Genomic DNA, 15,301 nt, shown 5'->3' with positions numbered 1-15,301 from the left:
ATCACTTTCAAATTAAAAGTTTTTGTTTAAATAATATATTTATGTGTGTTGTGTTTAATTATTATGCATTAATAAACACACACACACATACAGTTTGTATTTATAAAATATTTACATTTATATACATTTATGTATTTATATTCATAAAATGTATATTATATATAAATATATTCAATACATAAACATATATGCATAATAAATATACACAGTGTGTACACATTTGACAGCACTAATATTTTTCAATAAGTTACTACATTTGACCTTTGGGTTGTGAGTGTGTGCAGTTTATGTTGTAGAACAAAATGTCAAAAATGAAAAAAAAAAAAAACATCACAAAATCCCAAAGGAAAATCTGGCAGGGACCAGCAGTGAATTAGTCTTCAGGGTTCTGACGTCTGCAATAGTATAGATAGACGTATGTGGAAAGATATAATGTAAGCATGTAAATCTACCATGCATTTGCATTTGATTTACACCAGAAATAGTGCAGTCTAGTCTATTAGTATACGCCTAAACTTTCTGTCGAATTCCAGATTACTATGCTGTCTCAGACGTGAATCCTGCTCTACTTGAGTATGTTAGCACATTTCACAGACTGCTGTGAAGCAGGAACTCATGTCAAGGAAAGACGGTTGAATTCCCCCTCCCAGTCTGTGGTGTCTGACGTGTCTCCGTCTGAAGCTGTCACTCACCACGCTCATCACTCCTGCACCACTGGGCATTTCCTGGAAGTTGTACTGATAGCTATACTGTCAGAGAAAGCAAAAATCAGACAATATTTCACATCACCAAACAGCATATGACCATGATTCCTGATAATATTTGAATTAATAATTAAAAAATGTCACCCGAAAAAAAACGCAATCTCATGGTAATCCCTGCGTATTTTACAGTTTGCCAAATTGGTGGCTAATTTGTTTGAATTTGTATACTCTCATTTGTACGCTTTTGTATGATCTGCTTACACCTTGCTGATGGTCATGTTTAGGGGTGGACCTACATGCTTACTTTTCCCCATAAAAATCACACTTTTTGTATGATTCACAAGAGCATATAAGAGCATAAGAGCATATAAACTGTAACTACACAATTCCACAGAAAATACTAAATGTGCCCCATCCCTCACGATTTTGAGTAATTATCAGTCACACTTTCAGGGCAATCGCTAGAAAAAAGCCAACAAGACTTAACACTCCTTTTGATTTGAGATCTTTCTGATGCTTTATCTTATCATCTTTCTTTCCCAATCCACGAGTACAATGTCACAACATCTACAAGTAATTCAACCATTACATTTTCACCACAGTTGGCAAGTCTGCAGATTTTATGTGACTTTCGCCTTCTTTCTTCGTTAAGTAGTATAAAAGTGTTAGGAAAACTCATTCTAATTCAAGCAACGATGGCTAGTAGATGTAAACAGATAATCAAGACCACCAACAGAGGTGTACCGAGATGGAGAAGGTGAATGGTGCAGGGGAGGAAAGGGACATCATTTAATTTGTTAAACATTTTTTATAATGCATAAACCATTAAATCAATACATTTATATAGTCTAAGTTATATTGTAGATACATATGGTTCGAGTTGATTTTTTAATAAATATGTGGCTATTAAAGTTTCCCCTTAGTGCTCTTCTTTTATTCACCTTCTCCATCTCCAAACTACTCTGCTCGATCGGAGGATAGTGTGCACACTGCCACTTTGTTGCATGGGTGATTTTTGTAAAATAACTACCGTTTTTTTCTCTTCAAACTCTGTGTGGTTTCAGTTTACTGTGTTGGTTATTGTGTTTTACTGTGTTTACAAGGGCTCTATCATACACCCTGCTCAATGTGGCGCTGGGCACGGTGCAAGTTTTTTGTTAGTTTCAGCCTGATGCAGTTCTCATTTTCAGGTCCTGAGCATTTACGCCCATTTGTGCGCCCATTGGCGTGCTGGTCTGAAAAAGAGGTGTGCTCAGGCACACTGTTGGCGCGTTACTATTTTGAGGAACTGAAAAAAGTCTGAGACACAGACCAACTCCAACCTCGTCTAAAGTCTGGTCATTATTTTGTCTTTGTCATATAAAAAGAGCATGTTGGTAATTTGCACCTATAAGCGGGTGTACAATGAACCTATACGTTGCTTAATACACACACAGGGATGCGCAGGAGCACACAAACATTTAAAATGAATAAATAACATTCTACCATGAATGCAAGCCCTTCATGGCGTGAGCACAACTAATTTTTAAAGGGAACGGGAGATGACACTCTGAATGGTTAATTATATGTTACGCCCAAAAAACACTCATTAAGAGAACATTAACAACCCGTTTAGAACATGCGCCCGGGCGTGCCAGCTGTTTTCCCGTCGTTAAACTAGCAAAAGTGGATTCGGACACGCCTGCATCAAAATGCGCTTCATACCATGTGCTTAGATCCTTAAAATAGCACCCCAAGGGTGGAATATGTCATACAGTCTCAACATGTTCACTGGAACATGTTTTCACATCAGTTCAATTACTTTGTATAAAAAGGGAGGAAATCTGATCCCAGCTACTGATCCAAGCTACAAGCTAAGGTTGAAATTGTAGCACAACATATATCTGAAATAATATTACATTTTTACCGTATTTAAGTCTATTTCGCAGACTTGTGAAAAATGTGTTCTGTGTGTTTTGGGTGTTGCATCAGATCTTATTGTCAGTTTTTCCATAAATGATCTAGGAATAATTATTGGCAGTCCGCACATTTATTTCATTTGACACTCACCCCTGCAGGGCTTTTCATCGTATAGTTTTCCCCCTTCCTGTATCCATCAACAGCATACTCAGGCTGGAACAACAGACAGACAGTTTTTTCATTAACTTAGAACCATGCCATATTATTTTCTTTTAGATCCTGTTGTTACTCAACAGATAAAATCCCAGAAGTTACTAATCTTGCATTAAAGGATTAAAGTTGGTTCATTTCCAGAATAAAAATGTCCTGATAATTTATTCACCACCATGTCATCCAAGATGTCAATGTCTTTCTTTCTTCAGTCATAAAGAAATGAAGGTTTTTGAGGAAATCATTGCAGGAATTTTTTTGTGGACTTCAGTGGTGCTCAACGGGTTGAAGCTCCAAATTTCAGTTCAGTGCAACTTCTATTTGATCACAGCTAAGGAATAGGGGTCTTATCTTGTGAAACAATCTTCCATTAAAAATAAATAAATAAATAAAAATAAACCTTTTAACCACAAATGCTGGTTTTGAACTAGCTCGGCCTAATGCATTATGCCGTCACATGGGAAAGGTCACGCATGACATAATGACCCTGTGTTTACAAAGCAAACTTGCAAGATAAAACCCTTCCAATTCCTCTGCTGGGATCGTGTAGAGCCCTTTGAAGCTGCATTGAAACTGAATTTTTGGTTGTTTAACCCACTGAGTACTACTGAAGTCCACTATATGGAGAACAATCCTAGAATATTTTCCTTAGAAACCTTAATATGCTTTGCAACTGAAGAAAGAATGACATTAACATATTAGATGGCATGAGGGGCGAGTAAATTATCAGAGAATTTAAATTCTGTAAGTATACTAACCCTTTAATGCTTATAGGAAGAAATACATTTAATTCATGCAATTCCTATTCACTGTGCCAAAATGCAACAACATACTTGTCGGATCATATGGTTTTTAACCATGTAGGCTTTAGGTCAATGAGAAACGGAACAGAAAAAAAAGAGAGAAAAACTTGTATGTACCGGTGCTGAAGGAGTTTTCAAGCCATCCTTCAGAAACATTGACTCAGGCTGAGAAGAAAAAAAATCACAGGCATAATGATGATCACAGATTCTGCTTAAAACTGCACCAAATACTCTCAGGTGAACAGTGTCAGGCTTTTGATGTAAATATTAGAACAAACATTGTGGAATGTCCTGGAACAAGTTATATTTAATTAAATAATGTTTCTTATTAAGAATTAAAGCTCAGGCACACAGTCAATAATTTCTACAGCTTTTTCTACTAAATTCATAACTCCAAACTCTCAACGTGACTGACAGTTTCACATACCTTAAAGATTGAGCCTCCTCCCTCTTCATTGTATTTGACAAGGGTTTGGTTACCCTCGTCCTGCAGGTTCAGAGGGATGTGTTGAAAATTCTTGCTTTGACAGTCACAGAGGAAACAAAAGAGGAGCAGCACTGCAAAACAACAAGGTGCCATTATATAACATACAGTACACATCACACAACATAGGAGAATGTGCCATTATATGAACTGTACTCTCGTGATTATAAAATCTAATCAGTTGAGCAGTTGAATTGTTGTTGCAGGCGGCCTTTGATATTTTTGTCTGTCTGTTGAAACTCACAGGCCAATAGGAGAAATCCAGCAAACAGGAGACCGATGGCTGCTGGACCCAGACTTGAAGAGAAAGGACGTCGGCCACGGCATGTGTTGATTCCCGTGCACTCACACACAACCACCTGAAGAACATCTTCTCCTTGCAGCCCCTGCTGATCCTGTATCTTCAAAGGAACTGAGTAGTTGCCATACGCCAGGCTCGTCAAACTTATCAGAGAGGTGTTTGTTCCTGCGGCACAAACCCAGCAAAACAGGGTTAACTAAAACCATAACAAAACATTTACGTTTCTTGAAATAGAATTTAATCTATTTAATTGTTAATTATAAAGGTTTATTGGTAATTATAAAGCATATATTAATGCCTTGTTCCATCCAAATTTTACATCTCCTACTCCTACCCCATACTTGGACTTAACAACTACCTTACTAACTATTAATAAGCAGCAAATTGGTAGTTTATTGAGGCATAAGTCATAGTTAATGGTTAGTTAATAGTGAGAAATAAAGTGTAACGCCTTAGTTTTTGTACTAACTGTACTATCTAAATATGTAATGTAAAAAAATAACTACAACTAAAACTGAAATAAAAAATATATAGAGACATATTAAAAACCAAAAAAGCCAAAATTACACAAAACTACTAAAAGCCCAACTATAATTAAAAAGAACACTGAAAATACAATAACAACCACTGTTGGGAACGTTACTTTAAAAAAGTAATTACTTGTTCCGAAAAGTAACTGAGTTAGTAACTGAATTACACTATAATCAAAGTAACCCTTTACCAAGGATAGTAACTATTTGCTTAACTGTAAAAAAAAAAAAGTTGTCAAAGATTTTTTTTTTTTTTTGTTGCAGTTTTCACAAGTCAGTTGAAATGAGTAGAATGTGTGTGTTTGGCGCCGCTGGTGCGTGTGCCTGCATGTGTGTCAAAACACTGGCTCTGATTGGCTACCATGAAACACATGACTCTGCCTTAGCCAATCGTAATCGCTTATCTCGTTATTTACCTGCTTGCTCACTCGCTGTGTGAGCCTGGGGAGTGTTCGGATTGCATAGTTTATTAAATCAATGCATAGTAACGCACCGCATTTAACGTTCAGTAATGTTAACGGTATGGTAACGACGGGAAAAGTAATAAGTTAGATTACCCCGTTACTGAAAAAATTACGTCGTTACCTAACGCCGTTCTATTAAAATGCCGTTATTCCAATCACTGACAACAACAATAATAATAATAATAATATATATATATATTTTTCATACAAATTATAAGAGTGTCTCAGTAGTAAAATAACACTGGAATGAAACTATATGTGAGATGTTTACAGCATACACCTCATTAAATTATGTTAGATTTATATTTTTCATTAAAAACAAACAAACTGTAACACTTAAGAATACGGAACAATTCTCACTATTAACTAGTTGCTTATTATCATGCATTTTACTAGCATATACTTATAAAACACATATTAAAAACACATTAAAAACACCCCAAAATGAACATTTTGAAAGTATTTCAACCATAACATTATGAAGCAACGACATAAGGATGCGCTGTTTTCTTTCAAATCAAATCATAAATACACATAGAAACTTGTGTCATGGCTGACAAAGAAGAACATAAGCTGCCTGCATTCAGCTCATATTCTCCTAAATAGTGCTACGGTGATGTGGAGACACACAGAGGAGAAAAAAAAAATGCTGAATAAAGTCATTATTTTTGTTTTATTCACATTGAAAAAGTATTGTCGTCTGTTCATAACATTACGGTTGAACTACTGATGGCAGATGGACTATTCTGGCGATGTCTTACATGAGTCACAAGCCTCCTGGTTTTCATAAAAAATATCTAAAATTGTGTTCCAAAGACGAACAAAACTTTTAAGGGTTTGGAACAACATGGGGGTAAGTGATTAAGGACAAAATTTTAATTTTGGGGTGGAGTAACCCTTTAATGCCTTATTCTACATGATCATATTTTAGATCCCTTAACCAACCCCATACCTAAACTGAACTACCTTACTAATACCTTATGATAAAGAGCAAATTATGAGTTCACTGAGGCAAAATTCATAGTTAATAGTGAGAATTGGTCCCTAAACCTTCTTACCAATGTCAATAGTAAGATTCAAAAATCCTTTTGGACAAACAAGTCTTAGTAATTCTCATGTAAATGTATCATGTTTTTAGATTTTTACTAGATACAAAAAATATTATATATATATATATATATATATATATATATATATATATATATATAGCGCAAGCAACTGATGGAGTCAGAAACATCCTCAACTATTAACTGTGAATGAAGTAAATGAAATGTATGTGAACTGACCTGTGGTGGGATCCAGCTTCCAGAGACTCTTCAGCTCTTCGTCTCCTCCCAGAGAGAAAGAGAAAGGACCTGCAAACGGCCGGTCATCAAGGTCTGTTGGTTTCACATCCACACGATCGACTTTGTTCCCGCACATGACCGCGTTTTTAGATACGAGATAGGGAGCATTGTCGTTCTGGTCGCCTAGGTAGACCACTACAGTACATGTGCCTGTAGCTGGAGGCTGTCCTGTGAACAGCATGTGGGGGAAAAAACAGCTCTGTTCAGAGATTAAACAATTGTTTTTAAGAACAGTAAAATTACTTTCAATGCTTTCACAAAGTTTAGATTGTGTTGAACAGATAGTTCTGTGCTTACCGTCATCTATAGCATGCATCACGACTGTGTAGGTGCCATTTTTGACAAAAGGAGACTCACGGTCCATCTTCTGTACTGTTGTGATCTTTCCTGACTTTGGATCCACACTCACCCATTTGGCTGGGTCTTGAACTAACTGATACCTACATACACATACAAACTGTAAAACACTTTTACTCTCCGTTACATCACCATCCAGTTTCCTCTACATCCCTTAGTGTGCCTGCAACTAGACTTTATGCTATATATATATATATATATATATATATATATATATATATATATATATATATTAACATTTTATATAACAGTTTTATATTATCCATTTTTTCATATACAGTATTATTGAAGAATTTATGGTAAGTATGACTTTTTAAAAATCTAAAGTAATAAAGCCTTTAATATTGTTACTATATATATATATATATATATATATATATATATATATATATATATATATATATATATATATATATATATATATATATATAAAGTGTTTTTTTTTTTTTGCTTTTATCAAATAATCCTTATTTCATGTTTTCCTCATTGATCATAATCAGATATTTTTTCCAGGAGAAAATCAGCATGATTAGAATGATTTCTGGAGGATCGTGTGACACTGAAGACTGGAGTGATGATGCTGAAAATTCTACTTTTAAATTGTAATAATATTTCACTGTTTTTTTATTTATTTATTTTAACAAATAAATGAAGCCTTGGAAAGCAAAAACCTTAGAAAATCTTACAACCCCCATATTTTTGAGTGATTGTAAATATAATGAAGCTGGCATATATATATATTTTATATATATTTTTACATTTTATAATATTATTCGATTTAATATTTTATATATTACTAAATAAAAGTATAATAAAAAATAAAATTAAAATTAAAATAGCTTTAGGTAATTTGATGCTGTGCAGCTCAACCACACCTGAGTTTGCTGACGTCCGAGTCCTCATCTTTGACCTCGGGCACTAACAACACATCTCCTGGAGGTCCGTTTTCATTGCGGTAGACTTTTTCTACTTGTTTCTTAAACACGGGGGCATCGTTCATATCAATGACTTTCACGGACACTTTGGCAGTGTTTGGTTTTGGTGTGGGGCCTGTTACAGGCTTTCCATCAACACACTGAAATAATTTCTCCTCGTTCTCGACTGCTATCTCCAGCTCTGTGGTCTCAGTTTTCTCAAAATTCTTCCCCTGTGAAAAAACAAGCATATTCAAAGCTGTCCATTTTTTTTTTTTTCAAAACGTAAAACTAATTTGTGGAAGAAGTAACTTTGATGAATAGGTGTGTAAATCTGTGAAGTCTGTATCTCTTTTAATTGAATCTATGTGACGATTCGTGTACCCAGAGAGACACAGGAGAGAGAGATCCAAAAGCAGGTATGCTTTATTAAGGGGTAATCCAAAATCGAGGTCAAACAATCCAAGGTCAAAACCAACAATCAGTCCAAAACAAAAACAAACAAAGGAAAGGAAAGGGAAGGGAAAGGAACGGGAACTCGGAGGACGAGAAGGCAGGGATAAATCTCGGGGAACGAGAAGGCTGGACATACAAACGGTAAGGACTCCATACAAACAACAGGAAAATACTGGAATATGTAGGGAGGATAATGACAATAGATTTCCTGCACCTGGTGCAATTAACAGGAGTGCAATTATTGTGAAGACAGGACCAGACTAGAGGAATACTAGTGTCTATGGTGAAGTGCCTAAGGGGAATTCCCTTACGAAAAATAATCATGGTTTTATTATAGTAAAACTGTAGTAACCCATTGTTTTTTGGCGTATTGACTGCCATTTGTAAAACAACAGATTTACTACAAATACCATGGTTAAACTATGGTTAATATAGCAAAACCATGGTTAATTTGTGGTTACCATGGTTTAACTACAGTAACCGTGGTTTTTTGGTTTTATTTGTAGTAAAACCATGGTTAATTTTTGTAAGGGAAGTGAGCCCACTAGTGGACACCCAGAGAAACAGAGACTAGACAGCGTGACAATTTACCCCTGATAAAGAACCAATGGCTCTACCAATGGTTCTCTCAGGCAGGACGGGACGAGGAGACGTGGGAGAATACTTCGATGGAGTTTAATTCAAGAAACAAGGAGACAACGAACAATGGAACATCGGGGACAACATTTAGACATACAAACTTTACGACAATAAAGACAATAAACAGCAGACACGGGAGAACTGAACGGGGTAGAACTATATAGGGCAGATAACAAGGGACATGGAGGATGTGGAGGATAACTGATAATGAGACACAAATGGAGACGAATTCACATAACAAGACAGGCACAAGAAGGACCGAATAAGCATAACGTGAACAATAGGATAGGCGTTTCGTCCACACGGATCCGGCGTTTTCATCAGGTGAAACCGCTATTTTTTGAAACCGGGTCCCAGTGTGGATAAATTTGAAAACGGCGTCTTAGCGTTTTCTTCTGGACGGCTAATCCGTATTTTTTCTGAAACGATGACGTCATCAGCCCACGTCTCCCCCCTAGTCAGACAGCTCTACGTCATGTAACAGCAACAAAAACAAACACTGAACGATTGTCTTTTTATTAACTAACATTAACACTGATTAATAAATGTATTATTCCATGTTCGATTGTGTACCACGCGCAAGGTTTATGAGCATAGTCCAAGTCTTCTACTCTGTTTTTAGTGTATCTCTGTGGCAGAATTACAGCGCCACATACTGGTCTGGAATGTATACTACATCATTTTGCAGTTTGGTGTGGACGCGGATATTTCTTGAGACGAGGAAAAAAAAGATCGGTTTAGGGTAAGCTCCGTCTCCGTGTGGACGGGGCCTGAGTAAACAATGACAGATATTTCACTAGTGAACTAGTTTTTTAAGCTTTTATAAGAAGTGTTTGAAATATTTCAAGGGAACAGTGGAATTTACCTTGATAACAGACAGCACACCTTCATTGGTTTTGGGGTCTGTCTCAATCTTATAATTTGCTTCCTCATTGCCCTTCAGGATGGAGAACACTGCTCTTGAACCAGGCGTGTTCGGTGTGTCCTTGTCGTTGATGCCGATTCTTAAGATCTCCTTCAATTCCATTTCCATCACTTCAGTGTTGTACTGTTATACACACATATATTCATTTATATCGAAGTATATCAGATCTCATTAACAGCTTTATAAGACGGTTACATTTGAATCTTCTGAAACAAGTGTTCACAATTAAAAAGTTTCATTAAAAAAAAAAAAAAAAAACTCTGTAAACCTCCATAAAAGATGTATAAAAAACATTTTTGTGATAACGTTTTGAGATAATTACTAAATAGCAGATAACTTGAATGAATGTGCTGTTAATGTTACTAGCAAAATGATTACAACTGACTGTTTATAAACAGGTTTCCTAAACACTTCTGTTATTGGTCAAACCAAACTCACGCCATTGGCTGACCCAATGTTTGGAAAGCATCACACATTCACAGTGTTTACATCTTCCTTACACATCAATCTACACATGGCTTCCTTCTAGTTGTGTGTATATTAAAATGGGATTGTGTGACTAGTCTGACTCACCGTGGCGGAACTGAATTCTGGGCGATGGGTGTTGGAATCAGTGATATCCAGAAAAACAGTTGCAGTTGAGGACATTGTAGGTGTGCCTTGATCCCTTGCTTCAACTAGCACTTTATACTGTTTTGCTTTCTAAAACACAGGGACAGAAGAGACTTTAGAAATACTGAAAAATACTGAAAAAAGTGCATTTAACATCATTACTCACATCATAATCAAAGCATCCCGTGAAGGCGAGCTGTTTGGTTGTAGAGGTAGGTAAGTCCTTCAGGGTAAATTTTGGTGAGGCAGGGTCTTGTGACACCACCGTCATAGTGAACTGGGAATTAGGAGTATCCTTCAAATCAATGTCATGAGCTTGTAATGTTGCTTGGACTACACCTATTAAAACAAGGATGATTAGAAAGAGAAAACAAGCTCTCTGCTTAATGTTTACTTTTAAAAGTTAAATTTCAATAACTGCTTCTCTTGGACTTTTAAAAGTGTTCCTATGTTTAAATAAAACTATTAATTATTTAATTTTAAAAGATCAACAACACCACAACAACAAGGCTTCTAACAGCATTAGATTGTGTAATTGCTGTGTCGAAATATATATATATATATATATATATATATATATATATAGTAATGAGAGGAGCCAACGACAGACACAGTGGGCATGGCGTCAGGCCTCAGAGAGGCTTTTATTAGCAGAAAATAAAATTAAAACGGGGGATAAATGTGACCCAAGGGGGAGATTGTCCAAAATAAACAGGGGATCTGGTGTCCTCGCCATGCTGTGGGGTTCGTGTAGATCGGGCAGTGTTCATGGAGGAAGGGTCCAGGTGAGGGGCGCTCTTCGGTCCGGGGCGCGAGGGGGTCGGCGGTTTCTTCTAGTGGCCGCATCCTGCTTGTTGGTCGCAGCGCTTGCAGGGGATGGACGGCCCGGCATCTTGGCCTGTCGGCCGTGTAAACAGGTGCGGTACTCGTCCGGACCATGTGTCCGGCAGCTCACGTCTCTGGTGGTGCGGGAGTCCCTCAACGCACCCTCCCAGGACACCAGTGTGCATGCAAGGGGAAGAGACGGGTCTCTCGAGGCCGCGTTGGACTTTTAAACAGCGGCGGCGATGAGGCTCCATTTCCATCAGGCATAGATAATTTATTTTAATCTAGATTAATCTCACTGTAATCTTGGAAATAATCTAGATTAATCTATATTTAAATGGCTCATTTGAATTCTGCCGAAGGCATTCAGAATATATGTGCTACCCAAATAAAATAATGACTAAAAGTAACATTAAGTCTTTGAGAACAGGTTTCTCAAGACACGTGGTGCATGAGACCAGTGGCTCATCTCCTGTTTCCAAAATGCATCACAAACTGCTTGAGAAAGCTGTAAATGAGTTCCACATTGCACAAGGTGCAAACAACCTTACGCCTGTTTCACACATACTCCGTCTGCAGTGCGTATGCATTGCGTTTATTTTTTAATTTTTTTACGCACCCATGTTAACGGATTCCAGCATTCACATGTTTGCCGTCCATCAGTGCATTCCTGTGTGAAAGCACAATGAGTATGAGTCCTTGCTGCTTCTGCACCAAATATGTAATGCACACAGACTGCATATGCACTGCAGATGGAGTATGTGTGAAACAGGTGTGCGTCTTGTCGAGGTTTCAATTGAGCTTCTTTAAGAAAAAAAAACTTCATGTGATTTGTAAATATGCATCCTTTTAAATATGCATTTTTTTCCAAAAAAAGTTGGGACAGGAGCAATTTAGGGCTAGTAATTAGCTAAAATGGTTAAATAGTGATGCGATTTGAAACAGGAGATGTGAACAGGTGATTGTAATTATGATTTGGTAAAAAAGCAGCATCCAAGAAAGGTCTAATCCTTTAGGAGCAAAGATGGGCCGAGGATCGCCAGTTTGCCAACAAATACGTGAGAAAATTATTGAAATGTTTAAAAACAATGTTCCTCAAAGAAAGATAGGAATAGATTTGGATATTTCACATTCAACAGTGCATAACATAACTAAAAGATTCAAGGAATCTGGAGGAATTTCAGTGCGTAAAGGACCGGGGCGCAAGCTTAAGCTGAACAACCGTGATCTCCGATCCCTCAGGCCGCACTGCATCAAGAACTGTCATTCACCTATAAGCGATATCACCACATGGGCTCAGGACTACTTTGGCAAACCTTTGTCAAGTACCACAATACGTAGTTACATCCACAAATGCCAGTTAAAACTGTACTGTGCCAAAAGGAAGCCCTATGTTAACAGTGTCCAGAAGCGCCGTCGACTTCTCTGGGCTCGGAGGCATCTGGGATGGACCATCACACAGTGGAAACGTGTACTGTGGTCGGATGAATCAGTATTTCAGGTATTTTTTGGAAGGAATGTACGCCGCGTGCTCCGGACCAAAGAAGTACAAAAGCCAGGGTCTGTCATGGTATGGGGTTGTGTCCGTGCCCTTGGCAAAGGTAACTTGCACTTCTGTGAAGGCACCATTAATGCTGAAAAGTACATAGAGATTTTGGAGCATAATATGCTGCCTTCAAGAAGACATCTTTTCCAGGGACGTCCATGCATATTTCAACAAGAAAATGCAAAACCACATTCTGACACATTACAAAGTCTTGGCTGCGGAGGAGGAGGGTACGGGCACTTGACTGGTCTGCCTGTAGTCCCGACCTTTCTCCAATAGAGAATGTGTGGTGCATTTTGAAGCGCAAAATGCGACAACGAAGACCCTGTACGGTTGCCCACCTTAAGACTTGTTTGCAGGAAGAATGGGACAAAATTACACCTGAAACACTTCATCACTTGGTGTCTTCAGTCCCTAAACGTCTTTTAAGTGTTGTGAAAAGGAATGGCAACATTACAAAGTGGTAAATGCTTTACTGTCCCAACTTTTTTTTAAATGTGTTGCAGGTCTGAATGACAGGAAAGGATGCATATTTACAAATGACATGAAGTTGACCAGACAAAACGGAAATGAAATATGTTTTGTTCATATTGTCTGCAATGAAATACAAGTCAAAGTAAATTTAGAAATCACTTATTTTTTTTTTTTTTCATACTGTCCCAACTTTTTCTGATTTGGGGTTGTGTGTGTATATATATATATATATATATATATATATATATATATATATATATATATATATATATATATATATATATATATATATATATATATATATATATATATATATATATATATATATATATATATATATATATATGTATGTACAAGTGCTCCACTGGGGCGATACACTATCAGAAGGTACAAATACTTACAGTTAAGGTACTAACATATATACTCACTAACATATATATATATATATATATATATATATATATATATATATATATATATATATATATATATATATATATATATGTGTGTGTGTGTGTGTGTGTGTGTCTGTATATATATATGTATATTCAAGGTACTAATGTGCACTCTTTAGTAGTAAATAAGGTATAAAGATTTACCTTTAGAAAGGGTTCTGGCACAGTGACAGCTTTTGTACCCTTTTTTCCCCCAGAGTGTGGAAATCACTCCCCCATCAGCCATTGGCTGGCACAACAGTTTAGCCCCACCCCAAAGTTACACAATTGGTTTAGCCCATGTTGTTGCATTGAGCTGATCTGGATGCTTAAACAAACAGAGCAATCGTTTGAAAGCACCACAGAACGTCATGCTACAAATTACTTTATATCAAGCTATGATTAAAGAAAGCACTGTAACAGAAAAACCTGCACACTTTATCTTCATATAAATGTAGTAACCTTCAGGAGTGTTCTCGGGAACAGATGCACGGATAGTGCTCGGAGTGAACTGAGGACTATTGTCATTCTTGTCCTTTATTTCTACATTAAATGACAGTGTTTTGTCCACTGCGATGCCAGTCCGCCTGTCCAGCACATCAAAGTCAATCTACAAAAGAAACAAAAAGTCCAAATGAACCATATCAATACATAAAAACTGAAGCAGTCCTTCCTGTTGGTAGCATTAGTGTCATGAAAAGCTCAACAATTTTTTTTTTTTTTTTGTCTTACATGGAAGATGGGGTTTATTTCCCTGTCGATGGCCCGGTGTACAGATACAGTCCCAGTGTTTTCATCAATGCTGAACAAACCAACTGGGTCTCGTGTCACTCCATCTCCACTGATGCGGAACTTGACAGTGTTGTCCTGCTTTTTGTCATTGAACAGCTAGCATAAATTAAACAAAAATACATGAGAATCATCTACACATACAGTCTAATTTATGATCATTTATTTGCATCCATTATTAAAATTGTTCAAGCTCTTAATTCCTCAGTGCATCTACTCAGATCTTAGATCCAGACAGGACAGGAGTAAAGTTACCGTTGTTACTTTAGAAGGAAACGGTCCTGGCATGTTCTCTTCCAGATCAATAGTGGACAGAACCCATCTTCTCTTTGATCGAATAAGAACAGCATCCTTTGAGACAGAGAGAGATATAATGAGTGATCAGTAATGCCAAAAGCTACAGACAAACTTCTTCTGTTTCAAACAGAACACTGCTCTGATTCTGAAACAGGCTACAGAACTAAAATTAAAGAAACAATAAATAAAATAAAATGTCTTTATAATTTGTGAGGACAGAGTTGATATATTAAGTAAGGACAACAATTGCTAATACTTTAAATTATCCAATAAATAAATAAATTTAATAAAT

The 15,301-nt window shown here is 36.8% G+C and overlaps 1 protein-coding gene across 3 annotated transcripts in view; it reads right to left on the bottom strand.

Moving 5' to 3' along the window:
- LOC128011621 (cadherin-like protein 26) overlaps positions 1-15,301 on the bottom strand; it is a 57,826-nt gene that overhangs the window by 2,701 nt on the left and 39,824 nt on the right. Inside the window, exons 3-16 of one of the 3 annotated variants that reach the window (XM_052594251.1) lie at positions 14,968-15,063; positions 14,656-14,811; positions 14,386-14,533; positions 10,811-10,983; positions 10,606-10,734; positions 9,973-10,155; positions 7,974-8,245; positions 7,039-7,181; positions 6,682-6,909; positions 4,345-4,566; positions 4,044-4,174; positions 3,734-3,781; positions 2,754-2,816; positions 693-749 (exon numbers count right to left, since the gene is read on the bottom strand). In XM_052594251.1, coding sequence (XP_052450211.1) covers positions 693-749; positions 2,754-2,816; positions 3,734-3,781; positions 4,044-4,174; positions 4,345-4,566; positions 6,682-6,909; positions 7,039-7,181; positions 7,974-8,245; positions 9,973-10,155; positions 10,606-10,734; positions 10,811-10,983; positions 14,386-14,533; positions 14,656-14,811; positions 14,968-15,063 — 2,049 coding nt within the window. Of the gene's footprint in view, positions 1-692; positions 750-2,753; positions 2,817-3,733; positions 3,782-4,043; positions 4,175-4,344; positions 4,567-6,681; positions 6,910-7,038; positions 7,182-7,973; positions 8,246-9,972; positions 10,156-10,605; positions 10,735-10,810; positions 10,984-14,088; positions 14,319-14,385; positions 14,534-14,655; positions 14,812-14,967; positions 15,064-15,301 lie in introns of those variants that run through there. The other 2 variants (XM_052594254.1, XM_052594253.1) reach the window with 2 other exon arrangements.

This window comes from Carassius gibelio, chromosome B23, assembly GCF_023724105.1.
Source record: "Carassius gibelio isolate Cgi1373 ecotype wild population from Czech Republic chromosome B23, carGib1.2-hapl.c, whole genome shotgun sequence".
In the NCBI taxonomy this organism is placed as follows: Eukaryota; Metazoa; Chordata; class Actinopteri; order Cypriniformes; family Cyprinidae; genus Carassius; species Carassius gibelio.
Note: the sequence above shows the minus strand (reverse complement) of the source record. Positions and strands in the feature narration are given on the sequence as shown.